Genomic DNA, 22,506 nt, shown 5'->3' with positions numbered 1-22,506 from the left:
ATATATTTAATTATAACACCAACTACTAAAATTACAACTACTTAAGTATGACTCTTAAATAAATGTCAGTATGAGGTATTCATCATTTATTCATTTATTCATATTCAGTAATTTCATTTTATCTGTTAGAAATTAACTCAGCTAGGATTTCCTAAAAGAAGGAAAGATAGAATATCCTAAATAACAGGCAGCCACTTACCACCAGCTACTCCCATTGCATTTAAAGTCAAACAAAAACCCATTTTGTTTTTCTGTATATTTTTTTTGTCTCTCTGACCTCTCTTTTTGAGAAATAAGTTGTCCTTGGTATTCAAGGACAAAGCTTCCTCTTTCTATCTTCACCAGAGCAAATACTCCACTTCCTAAAATAAAGCAAAGGGGAAAATGTAAATGGAGTTAATATTTAAGAACTTCTAATTAAATATCAAACTTTAAGAACTTAAGCAGAAATTATTAAATTGGAAAGACATCAAGCATACAATACCTACTCACTGTTTGGTTAAATATAATGGCTTACAACGTCATGTGAAAAACAATGTACACTTTCTTTGAATTCTATCTGGGCATCACAAAAAATTTTTTTTTAAATATCGCTTGGTGTAGTATTAGTCTTAGTTTAATTGGCATAGGAACCACAGGGATGGTGGACATGTCCCACGCAAAACTGTAAACGCCTGCATTTGTACGCCACAATAAATATACCACGGAAAGATAGAATATGCTTCTTTCCTTTTGAAAGTGTGCCACTATGGAGGAATATTTAGTGAGCACCGGTGACAGTGAAATCTGTACTGGAGAAAATAGTCACACGTGTATTATTATAATTTGAAGTCACAGAGAAAATCTCCTCAGGAGTTGCAAACCTGTAGATGTTTTCCTCTCCCACAAATACAACTTAACAGTTACACCTTCACAAACTTTTAAGCCAATTAGTGTATGTGAAATTTAACCTTTTGAACTTTTTTTCTTGTAACAGTAATAAAATTTTAGAACCAAAACCTTTTAAAGCTACAAGAAATGTCCTTCCCCACCCCACACACATGTAACCCTTAGGTTTAATATTTATAATTGTAATTATTGTAAATGTAGTAATATTCAGGCATACCTTTATATGAGTTGATAAATCTTTCTTCAAACCAAGGCTTGTCCTTGCAGAAAAGAATATGTTCTGTAGCATCAGCCACAGATTTTCGTCTTGTTCTTCTGCTTAACGTTTTCCTTAATACTGTTTTTAAATCATAGAATTTATGAACTGAAAAAGAGTAAATATTAATTTGAATGCTAAACATTTTAAGGAAACAACATACCTTTATTTCAATTTTCTTAACTAAGCCTGGAATTATTTGTAACAAAAATTAACGCTGGTTATGTATATAACCATGTGTAGCAGGTAGAGCTGTCACTGGGCCATTAGTTATTTTTGGGCTTGTGCAGCCACCGTAGTTCAGGAGCAGTCTTCCTCCGCCCCCCCCCCCCCCCCCTCCCCTTTCTCTCCTGGGTCATGCTGTTGCTCATTAGCTCCAGTGTATATATACACGCAGTTAGCATGTGGTAGGCTAAGCTCCCACTTTTTACTCTTTGGGTCGCGGTACTGCGGTACTTGCTTCTGAGTGTCTTGGACGATCTTACTGGAAAGAAGACAGGTGTCACACCCCCTGTCGATTCACCACGTTGCTTGCCGTTAGCGGCAGCTCTAATCCGGGACAGTGCATATAAGGCAGTTGATGTATGTTGGTGTGCCTGAGAACGAGTGGGCTTTCAAGCTGCATCAAGGTACAAATTCCATTCTTTTAGTTATGCTGGTGAATGTTTTTAGTTATAGATGGGTTTAAGAGTTTGAGGCACAGAGGGTATGTGTGCTTAGCACATGGCTAGCTTTATCCCACCTATTATTACGGTTTTATATTTTTATGATTAAAATGCTCCTTTTATTAGGTGCTCTGGGGTGTCGCCATCGGAGGTGGCCCAGGTGGTGTGGAGCAGAGCTTCTCCTAGTCTCCTGCTGTTTTGCCTGTGTGGATACATTGTGGGGTCGAACCACTTTTATCTTGTTTTATCTGGTTCTCTTTTATTTTGATTATTTGCCCTTGTGGGTTTTTCTTGTTTGTTATTGAGTTCTTTTGTTTTTCTTGCCTTTTAAATTACCCCTTTTATTTTGGTTATTATTTTGGATGGTGTTCGGGCTGTGGGTATTACAGTCCTTTTAAGCATGTGATCTGCCTGTTTAACGTACTTGTGTATTTTTACCTGTTCTTGCAGAGCAACCTGGTATATGAGTGTCCCTTTGGTTTACTGGTTATCCTTTTTGTACATTTTTTTCCTTTTTCTGGGCACTCGATCTGTTGTGTGTGAAGTCACTACCCCAAGGGGGTTCTTTTTGGTAACCTGTGTGTGGGTTTTATAGTCTCTAGTATTGGAACTCTGTATAGGATAGCGTCTGCTGGAACCCAGTTAAAATGTACGCAAATGGTAGGATCATTATGATGAGCGAATCTAGTTAATAACCTTGTAGGGGTTATTTTTAGTAGTCAGTAGGTAAAACCCCACTGTATTCTTTTGTTTTATTATTTTTTTTTAAACTTATTAATAAAATCGTTATTTTAAATGTTGCAAGACAACTGAGAGTAAAGGACTTTGTACGCTGAACTCCATTTCGTGTCTCTTCTCTTTTTTTTGGAACGTACCTGTGTGCTTTTGGGAAAGTACTTGGGGTTATTTCCTAGGGCGAAATTCCCTAGGTGGCGTAGTCGGGCTCACACTAATCTAAGCACTAGCCAAGGCCACACATGGTTATGTGAATAGTGGATAACCGTCAGGGCTGTGCCAAAAGTCGATGTATCCCTGCCATGCCACGGCCAACCGAGAGCGTATGCCAACAAAGTCACCCTCGTGACACAGCGTGAGAAACCCACACTGTATATAACTGCTTGGATCACACTGTATTGCCTCAGGGACCTGGATCTTCTCGCCTCTCCGAGTGACCAGGAACCCTGGCGGTCATCCACTATTCACATAACCACGGTTACATATGTAACCAGCATTATGTTTCATATCTCCTGACAGCCAGGGTGGTGCCAAAAGTGGATGACGTGTACCAACGATGTCACGAGGAAAATTACTGACAATCTGCGACCCAGGATAGAACTGCTGTAGACAGAGCCTCTGCCGTTGCGATGTTCACACTGTAAAATTGGGAGAAGGTGCACGGTGTGGACCATGTAGCCGTTGTGCATATCTCCTGCAAGGAAACACCTCAGAGTGCAGTCCAGGAAGTTGCAACACCCCGGACAGAATGGCCTGTGACATGGTAGGGCATCTGGTGACTTGCAGCCTCATAAGCCGCTCGAATAACGTCCACAAGCCAATGGGACAGTCGTTGCTTAGAAAGTGCCATCCCCAGCTTGGCAGCAGAGAAGCAAAAAACAGCTGATCGCTCTTCCTTACATTAGCCGTAGCGATTACATAGGCCCTAAGGGCACACACAGGGCAAGGTAAGGACCACCTTGCATCAGAATGGTCTGTGTAGGTGGGGAGGTCAATGGCCTGATTCACAAAGGCAGGTTCCAAAATCTTAGGCAGGAAGGCAGTGTTCAGCCTCAACCTGATGCTAGAATCATTTATGCCCCACTTCAGACATAAGGGGCTGACGGACATAGCATTGAGCTCACACCTCCGCTTAACTGTGCAGACAGCTAGTAAAAAAGCAGTCTTCAGGGAGACCCACTTGAGTCTTGCCTGTTCCAATGGCTCAAAAGGTGCCTGACAAAGGCTGTCTAGCACCAGTGAAAGGTCCCAAGGTGGAGACCAAAGTGTACGAGGCAGGACCAGTCGTCTCGCCCCCTTCAAGAAGGAGGTAATCAATTCCTGAGAACCCAATGAAACACCATCGGACAGCACCAAGTGGTGCGACAACGCGGCCACGTACATCTTAAGTGTAGAGGGAGACTTCCCTTCATTCAGTTGTGACTGCAAGAAGGACAGAACTGTCTGTAGCGTGCATGAATGCGGGTCCAAACCTTGGCCAGCGCACCAGGCCTCAAAAAACTTCCATCTGCCCTTGTAAAGGGCACGAGTAGAGGGGGCCCTAGAATTATCAATAGTGTGTTGCACCTGGGGAAAACACGACTCTAGCCCAGTGGGGGGCCTAAGGGCTACAGCCACAGTCGAAGCCGTTTCAACTGGGGGTGCCACACCTCTCCTCTCAGTTGTGAGAGCAGAACTGTATGACTTGGTAGCTCCCTTGGTGTACCTTGAACCAGGGAAAGCAGAAGAGGAAACCATGGCTGGTATGGCCATCGAGGTGCCACCAAGAGGACCCAATGATTTTCCCAGCGTACTCTGTCCAAGAGAGCTTGAAGTAGTGGAAAGGGAGGAAAAGCGTAGAGTAGTGCCCTCGGCCAGTCGTGGGCTAGGGCATCCTCGCCCAGTGAGCTGTCTTGCGACTCTTCCGAAAATCACAGGGGGCAATGTGTGGTGTCCCGTGAGGCGAAGAGATCCACCTGAGCTTTCCCGAACAACTTCCGTACTGACTGAATCACCTCGGGATGCAGTCTCCATCGTCCTGGGTGTATGGTGTAGCGGGAGAGGGTGTCCGCAACGTTGTTGGAGGAGCCAGCCACGTGTGCCGCTCTGAGACACAGGAATCTTGGGTAAGCCCATGTCCACAATTCTCAGAAGCTTGCAGGATTTCTTTCTGCCAAAGTGATTCACATAATACTCCGCTGACATGTTGTCCAAGCGTACCAAGACATGCCTCCCTTGGAGCATGGGAAGAAAATGTCTCAGGGCAAGCCATATTGCCCACAGCTACAGCGCGTTGATGTGGCTCTGGGCCTGCCAGTTGGACCAGAGTCCCTGAACTGCCCTGTGATGATATACTGCCCCCCAGCCAGTGGGGGACGCGTTCGTGGTAATCACTTCCCTGCGGGAGGGGATGCACCCCAGCTTGACACCTGACTGGAGGAAGGTGATCGAGGTCCATATGTTCAGGGCAGAAACACATTCTTCTGAAATGTGGACAAGAAAATGCCTGTGATGCATTGCGTCCAGCCTTAACCTGGTGATCCACATATGAAAGGGTCGGACGTGGAGCCTCCCCAGTGCCACCACCTGCGCGGCTGCGGTAAGCATTCCTTGCAGCCGCAAGAGATCCTAAAACCGGACCTTTTGTCCTAGTTTCAAGCGGCGGATGGCGCAGAGTATGGGTCGAGCACGAACACGAGGGAGGGATGCTCTCATAAGGCATGAGTCCAGTACCATTCCCAGAAGGGTGATGGTTTGGATCGGAGTGAGCACGCACTTGCCCCACTTTACAGTGAACCCCAGTGCCTGTGTGTGCTGCAGCAACTGGAGTGTGTCTATGTGTGCACGCTGTTCAGTCGGGGCGCACACGAGCCAATCTTCGAGGTAAGGCAGAACTTTCAGTCCCTGTGCCATAAGTGGGAAGAGGGCGGCACGTACGCACCTTGTGATAACCCTGGGAGCCAGGGAGAGGCCGAATGGTAAGACACGAAATTGGTACACCTTCTGATTGAAGGGAAACCAGAGGAAACACCTGTGCTCCGGAGCAATGGGAACATGAAAGTAGGCGTCTGCAATCATACGAAGGGTGATCGCTGTGTGCAGCATTCAGAACGGTAGAACCTTTAAATAGGCGTTTAGCCGCCGGAGGTCTAAAATGGGTCTGAGCCCGCCATTCTTTTTGGGAACCACAAAGTAAACAGAGTAAAAACCCTGAGTGTCCACTAACTATGGCTCACTTGTCCAGGAGAACTCGAACTTCCTGGGAGAGCCTTGCTGCCCGGTGGGGGCCTTGAACTCTGGTAAACACTGGGCGAGAACTTTGGTTTTCAGACTGTAACCCTCGACATGGTCCTGAGGACCCATGGATCTGAGACCATCTTGTCCCAATAAGCTTGATGGAAAGCAAGGAGGGGTCCAGTCACCGGCCGAGGCATGTCAGCGACGATCTGTGGTAGTACCGTGGGGTACATGCCGTCAAGGGGGCCGTGCATGCCGCCTAGGGGCCGGCACAGGAACTGTGGAATCGCCTGGGCGCACCTGGGGAGCTGGAGTGCTAATCTGCCATCCCCGGTCATGACTCCGCACTCTGTGAGGTGGGCGACGAAAGCTCTGTGATTGTCCCACACCATGAAGTTTCCGTGCTTCTGTGAGGGATGAGCAGCGCTTGGCTGCAGGGCCAAAGAGATAACCAGGAGCCAGGGGTACTAATCATAGTGTGGCAAGGAACGGCTTGGGTAGCAAGGACTGGGCCAGCCACACTTGACGTCGAGCATGTAGACTTGAGGCCACAAGCCGTCCAGTATCATGGGTCATATAGCCATCCGTTAAAAGAGCCAGATTCAGTAATTCTTCTGGAGCGGTGGGGTCCTCTGCAGTAGCGGGAGGGTTCTGAAGGGCTTTGAGCAGTATGCATAGTGTGTTGAGCAGCCTACGCAGCCGCGTCGCTGAATTATGCAGTTTAACAACCATTACGTCCATGCGTCTGCATTCCACACTGGGGCAGCGGGGCTCCTGAGGAAGAGCCTCTTTTGGTGAAACCACCGTTGAGGCCACACAGCTAAACCGTAGTCAGCCGCTCCGGACATGGAAGATAGCATGCAAGCCGTATCTGTTAGACGGCATGCTCTCTCACTACGAAAGGCAGCAGAGAATTGCGCCACAAAATCCTGACATGGGGGTACTGCAAGTCCCTCTGCCTCCAAGCGCTTAAACAGAGTGTTAGAGTGCAGGCATTCTGCCACTGGGGTATCTAGGCCCAGCCTGGCCAGTGCTACTTTCAATGTCTTTTCCACCGAAGACCTGCGTGAAGACGTCGCAGGGGTTTCTCCATCCTCTCTAGCTCCACTCGAAGAGAAAGAGCAAGGCGGCAGTGGGGAGCTCTAGGTGGAATGGTCGGGAACCCTACGTCCAATGCAACCGTGGAAAGAATATCTAAGTCCAGCTCCGGAGGCAGCAAACCAGAGCCCCGAGAATCCACAGAGGTTACTTCCGACTGCCTCTGATCCATCCTGTCAGACAGAGCCCCATAAACTTTTTCCGACGTGGCTCTTCGTGTTTTAGGTTCGGCCGCAGGTAGAGCAGCCGTTTTTCGTGCCTCAAGGTCCGCCAGGCGTTCCCGGCGTATGGCCAAAGGCATCACCGCGCAGTCAATGCACGGGTCCGTAAGTGCCTCGCAGAGATGGTCCAGGCCCAGACCATCTCTGGTCAGTGAATACAGCTAATCTGAGACAGCATTGCCTAAGAAAAGCCACTGCGTCACAAAAACAGTTAGTTACCGGCGTATACTGAGTGGCCTCAGTGGATTCGGTGTACCGAGCACTGAGGAGCAGGAAGGAAAAACGTGTCGATGTTTAGCGCTGTAGCCCTCTGTGTACCGCGGCTTGTGCTTCTGAAGACTAGAGAAGGGTACTCACCTGTTAGGTTCGTGGTGGTTCATACTGCGTATAGGCTCGTACCTAAGTTCTAGTTTATCAGGCTATGTACGGCGGTCGACTGACGTATCCCTCGGAGAGACGTGAACAGAAGAAAAATAAACAGCTCTAGAGGTCGGGTAAAATTCCGAAGCTCAAGGCGAGCTGCACTCAATCGGCTTCCAAGGCGAGAAGAGAAGGAGGCAGTACAGCGTGATCCAAGCAGTTATATACTGCGTGCGATTCTCACGCTGTGTCACGTGAGTGACTTTGTTGGCATACACTCTCGGTTGGCCGTGGCACGGCAGGGATGCATCCACTTTTGGCACCGCCCTGGCGGTCAGGAGATATGAAACACAACCACAGCAAGGGTTTGACATCTATAATTGTACTGTACACTCAGTATGCTCACTGTAATTTTACACAAACTGTACACTGCATACTTAATACATACAATAAATAAGCACTTTTTACAATATAACAGACTGTAAATATGATGCAGAGCTAGTCTTAAGAAACAGGGAAAACATGGCTGTAAATGGCTAAATATATTTAAGACTAGACTAGATGTACATTTGAAATTTGACCAAAAACTTTTCCACTCTGCTGTCTGCTGCACGCGCCCATCCCACACTCTGTCCGTGCTGCACGCGCCCCCACTCTGCTCTGGCAGCTGCACGTGCCAATCCCCCACTCTGCAGTCCATCGTGTCTCTCTCCTAAATGTACTTACTCTCCAGTGGCGATTGCTCTAAGACTGCAAGGGAAGCTCAGCTTCCCCTAAAATGTAAAAAAAAATAAGTGATCAAATATATACTGTTGTGTGTACATGTCATTGAATAAATATGCACTACAACGCGCTCAACTTTTGTTCAGAATCTGCTTCTTATCACTGGTAAAGACGTGGCTTTCCTCTCAGTTATTCCCTTCACAGTGTCTTAAACAGTGTGGACGCTCCACGGAGTTCAATAGCGAAGCAGCAAAGTGCAGCGAAACGAGACGACTCATTGGATAAATGCTGGGCTTTGTCGGACGCGTCCCTGGGGGTCTAAGGGGCGGTGGGCTGGCCTCGGCTGGCCCGGACGCTCAGCTTCTACATGATGATTGGATGATCTGTCTGAGGCTGAATCCCTTTTTGATTGACAGCGAAGTGAGCGAATCAGCGATCCTTTGGTGTAAAGATCCGTGGGAGCACAGGCGGACACACTTCACATGGGCCAAGGCCGTTTAAGCATCCTAGCTCTGCTGACCACTGAGAGGACACTAGTCAAGTCCCTGGAAAAGACGCCTTGTTGGTACGACAGGGTCACAGATCAGTTTCTTGAAAAGGAGGGTAGAATTTATCTATAAATAAACCGAGACATTTTATGATGTAGGGCGAAATTGAGCTTCCCCTCCTTGAAAGACCAGCATTAACAGACTTAACAAAATTCTATTCCCCCAGCTTAAAACCTGTGCACTCTAAAACGTCTAGGTATGTGCCTGGTTAAAAATAAAAGTCCAACAAACGTATATATTAATTAATTAATTAATCAAATAAATAAATAAATAGATTATTTAACCACAGAACCACTTCAAATGTATTAAATAAATAAGAAAAAAATGAATTTTTAATTGTAAACGTATTTTACATAACTTCAAAATTATGCAATAAAAATGCATTAACTTACCATTTAAAAGCTTATCGCATGTCCACTGCTCAGTTTCCCGGGAAAAATGGGACCTGTTTTTATGTCGCGAAGCTCTCAAACCAAAATAGGTGTGGTTCCACTAACCAATCAGAGAGCCAATTAAGCTCTGATTTTCAACTCATATCCGCAGGCGCCACGAGTTGAAGATCACTGGAAGCCATTTTATGCTGACCTCACTTCCAAAGAGCTCGTTACTTTTGCTGCAGTTCCTCAAGTGACCACTGCGAGCGGTCACCCTTTTGAGCCAAATCTCGACACCCTTACCCCTCTTTGACCCTCATTAGAGTTAAAAAATTAGTACTTAGTACTTAGACACCATGTGTCCTGACAACGTTGGTGTGTATCCTTCTGGCAAGTGTACTGACAATTCACAAAAAAAAAAACTTCATATGGTTAAAAGACACAAAAACATTTTTATTTTGTGCATTTGTCACATTATTGGCAAAATACACATTTGTATCGGGCTATATTTAGCCCAAGGTGAATTACATTCATTTATTCATTTGACAGCTGCTGTGCCGCTGTTGTGGAGCTTTGACGGACTATGGTCAGTGCTGTGTCAAGGAAGGCCCTATGGAGACCACTTAGGCCAGTCAGGTGCTGATTGATAGCAGTCTGCAGTGTGGCAATCTGCATTTTGGTGCTGTCATATCTTTCCAATAGACAAAGGTAACTTTGCAGTTGCTGAATCTCTTCCTCCTGTTGTCTCTCATGATCTTCATCCTCCACTCCAGGAGGAATGTAGCAAATTGCAGGAGGTTCATCAACATCATGAGAACAAATGAGGTAAAGGCATTCTCTAGAGGAGCAAAGAGATGTAGCAGTGCGTGGGGCCTAAAAAAGAGAAAGATACATATGTTAACCATGCTTGATTACCCAATGGTGTATATGCTTTGAAGCGACTATTTCTGTGTTGCATTTCAATCTTTTTAGCACATGCAGCAGTCAGAGACAGTAACACACATCTTTTTTGTCATTGTTGTTGTTTTTGTTTTTATTGCAGCTTCTCTTAAAAATGGTATTTTTTCCAACCTGACAAGTTCAGTCTTAGAAATTTTACAACTAAGTCTGCTTCTTACAACAATCCCAAACACATGTTGACGTCAGGGTCCTTTGTTATTTATTATTTCTTTTTCTCAGTAATGTCCCTATATATTTACACACGGGTTCTGAATGTTGCACTAATGTTGTGTATACAGTTCTATTTAGCAGGGAAAGGTAAGTTTATATATTTCTTTAAAAACAGAAATCATGCAGATTTAATCCATTCATTCATTATCTGTAAGCGCTTATCCAGTTCAGGGTCACGGTGGGTCCAGAGCCTCCCTGGATTCATTGGGCGCAAGGCGGGAATACCCCCTGGAGGGGGCGCCCGTCCTTCACAGGGAAACACACACCCTCATACACACACACCTACGGACACTTTTGAGTCGCCAATCCACCTACCAACGTGTGTTTTTGGACTGTGGGAGGAAACCCGAGTACCCGGAGGAAACCCACGCAGACACGGGGAGAACACACCAACTCCTCACAGACAGTCACCCGGAGCGGGACTCAAACCCACAACCTCCAGGTCCCTGGAGCTGTGTGACTGCGACACTACCTGCTGCCCACCATGCCACCCAGATTTAATCCATGATATACATAAATAGAAAGCAAAATTATTTTTGCAAACAGAAATATAATAATTATATATACTTAAATATTATTGCAAGTGTAATTCCTCCAAGGAAATTGTGAGAAACATGTAGATATAAACTGACCGATCACTGGATTAACAGCTACCTTGTATGGGCCAGTCACTGTCCACTCTGTTAGACACACCTACCTCGTTGGTCACCCATGTGCCTGTAAAGTCACAGACAGTAGCTTGTCTGCACAGTTTATGTGGTTTGTTGGTCGTCCTCTAGTCCTTCAGTGGACACAAAACGCTGTTGGCTGGATATTTTTTGGTTTGCGGACAATTGTTAGTCCAGCAGTGACACTGAAGGCTTTAAAATCTAGAACATCCCTGCTGTGTCTGATCCACTGATACCAGCACAACACACACTATCACACCACCACAACATCAGTGTCACTGCAAAACTGAAAAGCATCTAAAACTCAAATCATCCCTGCTCTGTGGTGGTCCTGTGGGAGTGAAATGAGGTTAAGAAAGTATGCAGAGAAACAGGTGGACTGCAGTCTGTAGATGTAGCGCTACAAAGTGCTGGTTAGTGGAGCTGAGAGAATGGACAATGAGTGTAGATACAGGGTAGGTATTCCTAATCAAGTGATCGGTCAGTGAACTCTAATTTATAAAGAGAACTCACTTCAATATTGAGTGTCACAAACACAGGGCTGCCTTCCGGGCATCCAGGTAATCTGCCTCTTGATCCACAGCCACAGCCCTGCACTTGCTTATCTCCAGATTGAGTCTCCATCAGGACCAGTGTGTGGTTCAGTCCACACCACACATCCACTGGAGCCATGGATACCAATACCTAAGACAGAGGGACACTGAGCCTTCATGTCCTGGTCAAATCAAATGGTTGGTTGATTATCTCATTGAAATAAGTACAATATGTTTCTTAAACAGCACTCTTCTGTTTATTACTGAATTCAACATATCGGAAAAATATGAATTAGGCCAGTATAAAAACATGATGTTTTATGTACAAATAGAAACTGTGCACTAACACTTGCAGAAATAAATGCTTTAACAAAGTTTTTTTCCCCCCTTTTAGGTCATATGTTAAATTATTGCTACATTGGAAATCCACAAGGTGTCCAAACACTTCCATATAACTGCAAATCTTTTGTTTATATTAACTAGAAATTACAGCTGAACAAAATACCATAGTGGGCTCGCCCTGATCGATTTTGTCTCCAGTGCCTAACTGGCCATAACGGTTACTGCCCTGCATGAAGAGTCTTCCATGGTTATCCAGCAAACACAAGTGCATCAAACCCAGAGAGCATTTCACCACCTACAGAACACAGGTAAGATGATGCAAGGATTAACCAAATAAATACAATTTTGAATGTTAGTAATACAATAAGAATGTTGTAATATCAGTCAGTGAGATCTGATCTGCATTCACTGCAAATTTGTTCTAGTCATTAACATCTTAAAAAGTCCCGAGTGGAATACCAGCTTTATGGTTTATGTGAAGGGGTTATACCTTATGTGTGAGCATGACTGGAAAAAAGGTTTGCACATCACTTTGGTCATATTCTGCATAAGATCCAAACATGTTATGGAAGACCGTACGGGTATGCACTTCAGTGAAGACTGAGCCATTAACTACAAGACAAACAGGAAAAAGACAGGATTTGTTTTTATTGCTTCAATGCATAATTACCACTGATTTTGTTACATTGCTGTACATACTTAATATATAAAAGGTAGAATGTGGGCTATATTTATATATTATAAATGCAATTTACAGACATTTATGCTTCATATATTTAACCTAACTACATCAATAATGTTGTTAAAGAATATTGTTATTTTCCATAGACTATAATTAGTAATATTTTTATATTTTAATCTATTGTACATAATAGCCTCCATGGAGTTAAGCATGAAGTGCTAGTTATTCTAGTTACTCAGTTATGTTGATAACAATCATTCCCTTCAGGTACTCAAGCAATGTTTGAAAGTACAGGGCCTTACCTGTAACATACAGAATGCTGTTGAGACTGGTATGGATCTGTTTGATTGGATGGTCTGGCAATTGTTGGCTAATGCTTTTGAGCTCAAGTTGTGTGGAATAGCTGCGAGAAATATTAAGCTCATTCTCATTCAGGCTCATGGAGTATACTTGTCCATCATCTGAGGGAAAATATAAATAAATAAAGCCTCTCAGTATACCAAGCTGATAAGTAGGGCATTAAAATGTACAAATCAATTTAATCATGCGTTTATTGCAGTGTGAATAACTGATTGTAACACCACCACCACACTTTACAAATGAACACTCCAAAGGAAATATTAGATAAATGCCAAGAGTTTGCTAAATGCCACTGAATGCAAACATAAGGAAATACTCATAACACACTGGCATTTTTATGTCTGTACCAAAGCTCACAAAAAAAATAATATCTTTAGATTGAATCAACATCTGGATATACCCTGAATCACTGGGCGCAAGGCGAGAATACAGGCCCCTGGAGGGGGCAACAGTCCTTCACAGGGCAACACACACATACAGTCACAGTCACTCACACCTATGAACACTTTTGAGTTGCCAATCCACCTCCCAATGTGTGTTTTTGGACCGTGGGAGAAAACATTAGCACCCAGAGGAAACCGGAGCACCCGGAGGAAACCCACGCAAACACATGAAGAACACACCAAACCCCTCACAGTCAGTCACCCGGGGCAGGACTCGAATCCACAGCCTCCACAACCGCTATATATATATATATATATATATATATATATATATATAGCGATGATATACAGCTTTAAATTACCCATTACAGTGTTTAAATTGATGTAATTTTACTTCAGCTGTGTACAGTTGTCCATCAAAGCAGGTTCATGCTGGTAAATTTAGTGGGAAAGGTCAAATAAACATTACAGTACATCATATGACCTGCAACTGACCATTTAGCAGCAGGATGGTGCGTTTATTCTCCAGTCCGGTTAGGCGGATTTGAGTGAAGCTGAAAGAGGGGTCAAAACTCAAACGACAGACTCTCTCATGGGTGTTCCACTGGTACACATCCACATAATCGCAGGTCTGGGGTCCTGTGCCCTCTGGGGGATTGCTTGAGATCTCCTGCCTCACTAGCACATAGATAAACTTGCGGTGTATGGGATTACTGCGGGGGTCAACGGCAAACTAGAACAGAGAGAAGAAACAGCAAGCTTACATGTAGGTACCATGGACACCATTTAAGGGCCATTGCCCGTTGTTTGAACTATGGCTGTCTACAGTGACTATGTTACATTCATTCATTCATTCATTATCTGTAACAGCTTATCCAGTTTAGGGTCACAGTGGGTCCAGAGGTTGTGGGTTCAAGTCCTGCTCCGGGTGACTGTGAGGAGTTTGGTGTGTTCTCCCTGTATCCACGTGTGTTTCCTTCAGGTGCTCTGGTTTCCTCCCACGAACCAAAAACACATGTTGGTAGGTGGACTGGGGACTCAGAGGTGTCCGTAGGGGTGTGTGTGTGGGTGGGTGTATGCGTGCCCCCTCCAGGGTATGTTCCTGCTTTGCGCCCAGTTATTCTGGGTAGGCTCCAGACCTACCGCAACCCTGAACTGGATAAGCGCTTACAGACAATGAATAAATTCATTAATTTCTTGAGCTGCCTTTGAGAAAGAAAATTAAGATTCCAAAATAGTTCTTAGCTTGGATGTACAGTACAAGAAAAATATGTATATGTATAGCTCATTATTTTACAGAACCATACATTTAAAGAACCATTATTCCACTACTTAACTCTTTGGCATGATAGCACAGTACAGAACAGTGGTCAGTGCCGAAGGGCCTCATGAATGTCCAATTCCCTGTCAGGGTATGGAAGACAAAGATGGTGCCGTTATAGTCCCAGAGAAGTGTGTAGTTCAGAATGGGCATCACCCTACGGAAGCCCAATGCCATGGGTGTATTCAGTGTCTGGGTTATTGTCAGATGGTTCTGCCTACAGTGGGATCTTACACCACTGTTAAGACGCTGTAGGACAAGGCCCTGGCTCACTACAGGTAGAAGAGACATTACAGTTGAGATGATTAATATAGTCAATGGTATCTTTCAAACTTAATGTATTGTAATTGTCAGTTTAACCACTAAGCCCCTTGTATCCCATAAAACCTACTCTTTAGGATGGTCAGCCTCCTCCAGTTGGTTTTATCATTGTTGCTGGGAACAGGACTAGTCACATTCTGAAAGTACAGATTCTTCCAAAGCAGCCGACTAAGGCTTGTCTCGTATAAATAATGGCAAGTGGATCCCAAAGAAATCACATCAGAGACTGGGAGCCTACAGAGAATGTTCTCAAGCTGGAGAAACACACAAATGCACACACGAAAATAAATAAATTAACCTATAAACCGTAAGCATATTTTGTCCCCACAACAATGATTTAGGTAAAGAAAGGCAAAGATCTAAGCAAACTGGATTTTTCTGTAAACAACTATGTAAATCTAAACCAAGTGTATTTTGCTACATTATGAAAAAAGTATAGGGATTTTATTGACATTTTTATATCTTACCACTTCAGGTGGCAATGACAGGATTGAGATGGCTGGAGTTTCTTTTAGGTCAGGCGGAGTCTCAGTTCTCCTCTTTTTAAGCTATTAATTGTTGAAAAATGTTAACTTGCTGAAACATGTATCACATTATTTTTAATGTTTCTTTGTGGAGTATACTCTATTTCTGTTACTTACAACAGGTGGTGCTGTAAAATTCCTACAATGTTGTTCGACATGATGTAGTTTATGTTTTCTCTTCATTGTTTCTTTTCTTTTTTAAGATTAAATTTGCCAGTTATAAAGCAGAGATGTGTCTGTGCAGCCTGTCAGAGCATCTGTCCATGGATCACTGAGGAAACTCTGTCCTAGAGTTCTAATAACTTTATGATGACATGTGATTATGACCTCATGACTGAGGCTCAGTGGGAGTCTGGTAAATGTCCTAAATTGTTGATGTCAGCATTTTATGATAAAACTTGGGTGTTTAGACTCATAACAGGGCTGTCACTGCATATGAAATTAAATGTATGAAAGGCAAGTTAATCTCTACAGCTGGATTATAATGCCTCCTAAAGTATTTGAACACCCTGCTGATCGTGAATAAAACAAGAAATTTGAAACATATGTGGAAAATTACAGCTGTGAAATATCACATTACTCTGTCCACATACTCTTAGTCTCTGTTTGTTTAATAACAGTAATATTAATAAACAGTGACAGTATTCAAACAAGTGTTTAGGCCTATGTTAAATGTTAATAGGGCTGGGCAATTAATTGGAAATTAATCAAAATCAGCATTCAGAATTTCTTATCAACTTAATCTTGTCTATATCGATTATTATCATTTTTATTCTGTTATGTCCCCACTGTGTGTTCATGGACTGTCCCTTTAAAACCACGCTACCAAGCAGTAGTCACGTGTCTCTGCTGCTATCCGCCACATGGAAGCAAACTATATGCCGAGGCTGACCAAATAGCTCATACCAAAGAAAAACACGGTGTCTGTGGTTTGGATGTGCTGTGTTTAGACTGTAATTAGGATGACACTGAATAAAAAACTAAGTCAAATGTAAATGCTGAGAAACGTTAGAAAAAATATCCCAGCTTTAATACTGGAGCATATTTACAGTACAAGCCTCGTCACTGAACTATGAGGGTCAAAAATACACAAACGTAATAACCGTTCATTAACGATTTATCACATAATCGTGGTAAAATGTACAATTAATCGTGACATTGATTTGCGCTCATATCGCCCAGCTCTAAAGGTTAATATTCAGACAAAAGTCTAAATTATGTTCTTTAGAAATACAGTAATCAACATATAGTTTAAAATACATGTCCAATGGAAATATCTTGCACTTCAATCTGTTTCAGTAGATTTAATGTGTACTAATATATTGAAATAAGCAAATAAATTATTTTGTCACATCAAAAGATAATAATTTAAAACAAGGATCAACAGTAAATTATTCAAAGTGATTTACGCCAAGAGGCAAAATTACACAACACACACCCCATTTCTGGTACAGTCCAATGTCAGGACATTTGAGATTTCCCTCAGGTCAAAACATTTTACCCCAGAAAAGTCTTGCAGCATCATTATTAGGACAGTTATTTAATATTATTATTAAACTTAGTTTATAAATAGCTGTCCAAATAGAGTGTATGGACAACCTATTTCTACGTGTGCTGCCATGATTTCTGCTCTCCGCTCGTGAGAAATCACCCAAAGATCCGGACCTTCAGGTGATTTGTTAATGTTTTTGTCCTGCAAGGTGTGAGACAAAGACCAGTCAACAGACATTTCATACTGCTTACCTTCATTGCTCATGGAAAACAAATTACAACAATAAGGACTAACAGAAGCAACTTGAACATCCCTCACTCCCAAATATAAAATATGGCCTGGACATACAGATATTGCTTAATATATAACACATGAATTCCAAACATGGTAATATTTGATCAAAACTACTATTTTGCTGCATGTCAATATGCTTCAACATGCTTAACTGTGCGCCCCAATGGTGAGTATATTATGCTCATCAGGTCCTGAAGTACACTGAGATTCATTGGACAATTTGTTAGTTTTGGTCATCTTTAAAATGGACAATGTATATACGACGGACATGTAAGAGAACACAGAAATTGTCTTAATCAGTGTTCAAGTGTTAAAGTCTAGAATGTTTAAGACGTGTTTAGACGTGTTTCTAATTACTTAATTTTTTTTTTATTTTGTAAATATAAAAAAAATATACAATTGGCTGCTTTCAACACAGGCACAGAGACAAGATTTTAAAGGGACAATATGTATAGACACTCAAGATATATTTTAATCTTAAAGCATTTCATAAAAAGCAGGTGAGCTGGTAACAAGAGTGTAGATCTGTACTGGGTCAAAAGCTTCCACTGTTTTTAAGCAAAGATGTGTTGGTTCTCACCACTTTGTGCCAGACTTTTAAGGGAATTATTGTAAAAATATATAGTGTTCTATACAGTATATTTCAAAATCTACTGTACCTAATGAAAAATCCAAATTAATCATGTTTTCTGTGTCACTGTCACAATGGACCATCCAAATTTTATCAACGACAGGGGCAAAATCCTACACCTCTCCTAGGGCATCAGTGACTAGTGCATGGATGACTTGCATATGTGAGTAGCTTCTATTGATGTGGATGTGAACATTACTATTTTTAGAGATAAATGATGAGATATTTCCCCAGGAAGTCTATGGTTATTTCAGCAGGATGATGCCATGCCTCATTTGGTATGTGCTGCAACAGCGTGAGCTTAACCTGCCTGTGTTCTAGATCTGTCTCCTATGGTAATCATGATAATGAGAATCAGGCAACAGTGACCATGGGCTGTTGAGCAGCTTGTATCATATCAGAATGGGCAAACATTCCACTTGCAAAACTTTATTAGTTTAATATCCTCAGTTCCCAAATGATTAAACAGTATAATTAAAAGTAAATGTAACAGTAGTAAACTTGGTTCTGTCCCCTGTGTGTTGCAGACAGCAAATTTCCAATTCCAATTTTTTTATATATATTTAACAAATAGTTTAGTTGAAATAATATTACATAAATTATACAAAAAATATTTAATGAAAATCTTTTCCCTGTCCTTTAAATCTAATTAACAAGTTACAGATTTTGCTTTTTTGCATTTTTAGAAAGTGTTCCATATTTTCATAAAAAATATCATATAAACTCACCAGTAAACGCCAAGGCCAGGGACTGTCTCCATAACTGTACGTTATTTCCTGCCCTGGGTCTATGTCCTTCATAGCAAATAAGCACAAATATGGCTTGCCTTTAAGCAGTATTTTTTTTATTTTACAATTTGCATTTTTGTGATCATCATTTACTAATCGTCCTAAAGTCCAATCTTCTTTGGCAGCATCTATGCTGAAAAAGGAAATTCAGATATATTTAATTATACCACCAAGTGCTAAAATTACAACTACTTAAGTATGACTCTTAAATAAATGTCAGTATGAGGTATTCATCATTTATTCATATTCAGTAAGTTTATTTTATCTGTTAGAAATTAACTCAGCTAGGATTTCCTAAAAGAAGGAAAGCTAGAATATCCTAAATAACAGGCAGCCACTTACCACCAGCTACTCCCATTGCATTTAAAGTCAAACAAAAACCGATTTTGTTTTTCTGTATATTTTTTTTGTCTCTCTGAACTCTCTTTTTGAGAAATAAGTTGTCCTTGGTATTCAAGTGTGACTTGAATCAAGTGTGACTCCAGTACAGTGAAATCTGTACTGGAGAAAATAGTCACACGTGTATTATTATAATTTGAAGTCACAGAGAAAATCTCCTCAGGAGTTGCAAACCTGTAGATGTTTTCCTCTCCCACAAATACAACTTAACAAGGGAAACCAGAGGAAACACCTGTGCTCCGGAGCAATGGGACCATGAAAGTAGGCGTCTGCAATCGCACGAAGGATGACTGCTGTGTGCAGCATTCGGAACAGTAGAACATTTAAATAGGCATTTAGCCGCCGGAGGTCTAAAATGGGTCTGAGCCCACCATTCTTTTTGGGAACCACAAAGTAAACAGAGTAAAAATCCTGAGGGTCCACTAACTATGGCTCACTTGTCCAGGAGAACTCAAACTTCCTGGGAGAGCCTTGCTGCCCGGTGTGGGTCTTGAACTCTGGTAAACACTGAGCAAGAACTTAGGGGTGGCCGGCGGCGAAACTGCAGACTGTAACCCCTCGACATGGTCCTGAGGACACATGGATCTGAGACCATCTTGTCGCAAAACTGTAATCGGCTGCATTTGTACGCCACAATAAATATACCACAGAAAGATAGAATATGCTTCTTTCCTTTTGAAAGTGTGCCACTATGGAGGTATATTTGGTGAGCACCGGTGACAGTGAAATCTGTACTGGAGAAAATAGTCACACGTGTATTATTATAATTTGAAGTCACAGAGAAAATCTCCTCAGGAGTTGCAAACCTGTAGATGTTTTCCTGTCCCACAAATACAACTTAACAGTTACACCTTCACAAACTCTTAAGACAATTAGTGTATGTGAAATTTAACCTTTTGAACTTTTTTTCTTGTAACAGTAATAAAATTTTAGAACCAAAACCTTTTAAAGCTACAAGAAATGTCCTTCCCCACCCCACACACATGTAACCCTTAGGTTTAATATTTATAATTGTAATTATTGTAAATGTAGTAATATTCAGGCATACCTTTATATGAGTTGATAAATCTTTCTTCAAACCAAGGCTTGTCCTTGCAGAAAAGAATATGTTCTGTAGCATCAGCCACAGATTTTCGTCTTGTTCTTCTGCTTAACGTTTTCCTTAATACTGTTTTTAAATCATAGAATTTATGAACTGAAAAAGAGTAAATATTAATTTGAATGCTAAACATTTTAAGGAAACAACATATCTTTATTTCAATTTTCTTAACTAAGCCTGGAATTATTTGTAACAAAAAATAACGCTGGTTATGTATGTAACCGTGGTTATGTGAATAGTGGATGACCGCCAGGGCTGTGCCAAAAGTGCATGTATCCCTGCTGTGCCACGGCCAACCGAGAGCGTATGCCAACAAAGTCACTCACGTGACACAGCGTGAGAATCCCACACAGTATATAACTGCTTGGATCACGCTGTATTGCCTCAGGGACCTGGATCTTCTCGCCTCTCCGAGTGACCAGGAACCCTGGCGGTCATCCACTATTCACATAACCACGATTACATACCTAACCAGCATTATGTTTCATATCTCCTGACAGCCAGGGTGGTGCCAAAAGTGGATGATGTGTACCAACGGTGTCACGAGGAGGATTATTGACAATCTGCGACCCAGGATAGAACTGCTGTAGACAGCCCCTCCGCCGCTGCGATGTTCACACTGTAAAATTGGGAGAAGGTGCACGGTGTGGACCATGTAGCCGCCATGCATATCTCCTGCAAGGAAACACCTCAGAGTGCAGCCCAGGAAGTTGCAACACCCCGGACAGAATGGCCTGTGACATGGTAGGGCATCTGGTGGCTTGCAGCCTCATAAGCCCCTCAAATAACGTCCACAAGCCAATGGGACAGTCGTTGCTTAGACAGTGCCATCCCCAGCTTGGCGGCAGAGAAGCAAACAAACAGCTGATCGGTCTTCCTTACATTAGCCGTAGCGATTACATAGGCCCTAAGGGCACACACAGGGCAAAGTAAGGACCACCTTGCATCAGAATGGTCTGTGTAGGCGGGGAGGTCAATGGCCTGAATCACAAAGGCAGGTTCCAAAATCTTAGGCAGGAAGGCAGTGTTCAGCCTCAACCTGATGCTAGAATCATTTATGCCCCACTTCAGGCATAAGGGGCTGACGGACATAGCTTGGAGCTCACACCTCCGCTTAACTGTGCAGACAGCTAGTAAAAAAGCAGTCTTCAGGGAGACCCACTTGAGGCTTGCCTGTTCCAATGGCTCAAAAGGTGCCTGACAAAGGCTGTCTAGCACCAGTGAAAGGTCCCAAGGTGGAGACCGAAGTGTACGAGGCAGGACCAGTCGTCTCGCCCCCTTCAAGAAGGAAATAATCAATTCCTGAGAACCCAATGAAACACCATCGGAAAGCACCAAGTGGTGCGACAACGCGGCCACGTACACCTTAAGTGTAGAGGGAGACTTCCCTTCATTCAGTTGTGACTGCAAGAAGGACAGAACTGTCTGTAGCGTGCATGAATGCGGGTCCAAACCTTGGCCAGCGCACCAGGCCTCAAAAAACTTCCATCTGCCCTTGTAAAGGGCACGAGTAGAGGGGGCCCTAGAATTATCAATAGTGTGTTGCACCTGGGGAAAACACGACTCTAGCCCAGTGGGGGGCCTAAGGGCCACAGCCACAGTCGAAGCCGTTCCAGCTGGGGGTGCACCACCTGTCCTCTCAGTTGTGAGAGCAGAACTGTATGACTCGGTAGCTCCCTTGGTGTACCTTGAACCAGGGAAAGCAGAAGAGGAAACCATGGCTGGTATGGCCATCGAGGTGCCACCAAGAGGACCCGATGATTTTCCCAGCGTACTCTGTCCAAGAGAGCTGGAAGTAGTGGAAAGGGAGGAAAAGTATAGAGTAGTGCCCTCGGCCAGTCATGGGCTAGGGCATCCTCACCCAGTGAGCTGTCTTGCGACTCTTCGGAAAACCACAGGGGGCAATGCGTGGTGTCCACCTGAGATCCACCTGAGCTTTCCCGAACAACTTCCACACTGACTGAATCACCTCGGGATGCAGTCTCCACCGTCCTGGGTGTATGGTGTAGCGGGAGAGGGTGTCCGCAACGTTGTTGGAGGAGCCAGCCACGTGTGCCGCTCTGAGAGACAGGAATCTTGGGTAAGCCCATGTCCACAGACCCTGTGCAATCCTCAGAAGCTTGTAGGATCTCTTTCCGCCAAAGTGATTCACATAATACACTGCTGACATGTTGTCCGAGCGTACCAAGACATGCCTCCCTTGGAGCATGGGAAGAAAATGTCTCAGGGCAAGCCATATTGCCCGCAGCTACAGCGTGTTGATGTGGCTCTGGGCCTGCTAGTTGGACCAGAGTCCCTGAACTGCTCTGTGATGATATACTGCCCCCCAGCCAGTGGGGGATGCATCCGTGGTAATCACTTCCCTGCGGGAGGGGATGCACCCCAGCTTGACACCTGACTGGAGGAAGGTGATCG

At 43.4% G+C, this 22,506-nt stretch overlaps 2 protein-coding genes across 2 annotated transcripts; both read right to left on the bottom strand.

The window, feature by feature from the left end:
* Positions 1 to 9,618: 9,618 nt before the first annotated feature.
* Positions 9,619 to 13,837, bottom strand: LOC136706658 (F-box only protein 24-like). Its single transcript, XM_066680252.1, has 6 exons — positions 13,718 to 13,837; positions 12,782 to 12,940; positions 12,288 to 12,409; positions 11,961 to 12,092; positions 11,436 to 11,606; positions 9,619 to 9,957 (listed from the first exon to the last, which is right to left on the bottom strand). Exons 2-6 carry the CDS (start codon positions 12,918 to 12,920, stop codon positions 9,619 to 9,621), a joined length of 903 nt encoding a protein of 300 aa, XP_066536349.1. The 5' UTR covers positions 12,921 to 12,940; positions 13,718 to 13,837.
* Positions 13,838 to 13,871: 34 nt separating this feature from the next.
* Positions 13,872 to 15,644, bottom strand: LOC136706727 (F-box only protein 24-like). Its single transcript, XM_066680330.1, has 5 exons — positions 15,506 to 15,644; positions 15,332 to 15,412; positions 14,935 to 15,118; positions 14,560 to 14,815; positions 13,872 to 13,955 (listed from the first exon to the last, which is right to left on the bottom strand). The coding sequence occupies exons 1-5, from the start codon at positions 15,569 to 15,571 to the stop codon at positions 13,901 to 13,903; spliced, it is 642 nt and encodes a 213-aa protein (XP_066536427.1). The 5' UTR covers positions 15,572 to 15,644; the 3' UTR covers positions 13,872 to 13,900.
* Between the last annotated feature and the right edge of the window lie 6,862 nt (positions 15,645 to 22,506).

Source organism: Hoplias malabaricus, chromosome 9, assembly GCF_029633855.1.
Source record: "Hoplias malabaricus isolate fHopMal1 chromosome 9, fHopMal1.hap1, whole genome shotgun sequence".
Taxonomy (NCBI): domain Eukaryota; kingdom Metazoa; phylum Chordata; class Actinopteri; order Characiformes; family Erythrinidae; genus Hoplias; species Hoplias malabaricus.
This window is presented reverse-complemented; position numbering and strand designations above follow the sequence as displayed.

Excerpts from the sequence above, each read along its gene's own strand:
- LOC136706658 (XM_066680252.1), bottom strand. The coding sequence starts at position 12,920 with ATGAGCCTGAATGAGAATGAGCTTAATATTTCTCGCAGCTATTCCACA. Across the intron at positions 12,093-12,287 it reads CAGTCATGCTCACACATAAG|GTGGTGAAATGCTCTCTGGG; the intron begins GTATAACCCCTT and ends TGTGTTCTGTAG. Across the intron at positions 11,607-11,960 it reads ATCAGGGCGAGCCCACTATG|GTATTGGTATCCATGGCTCC; the intron begins GTATTTTGTTCA and ends CCTCTGTCTTAG.
- LOC136706727 (XM_066680330.1), bottom strand. The coding sequence starts at position 15,571 with ATGAAGAGAAAACATAAACTACATCATGTCGAACAACATTGTAGGAAT. Across the intron at positions 14,816-14,934 it reads GAGGCTGACCATCCTAAAGA|TGAGCCAGGGCCTTGTCCTA; the intron begins GTAGGTTTTATG and ends TTCTACCTGTAG. Across the intron at positions 13,956-14,559 it reads CTGTGCTATCATGCCAAAGA|TTTGCCGTTGACCCCCGCAG; the intron begins GTTAAGTAGTGG and ends TCTCTGTTCTAG.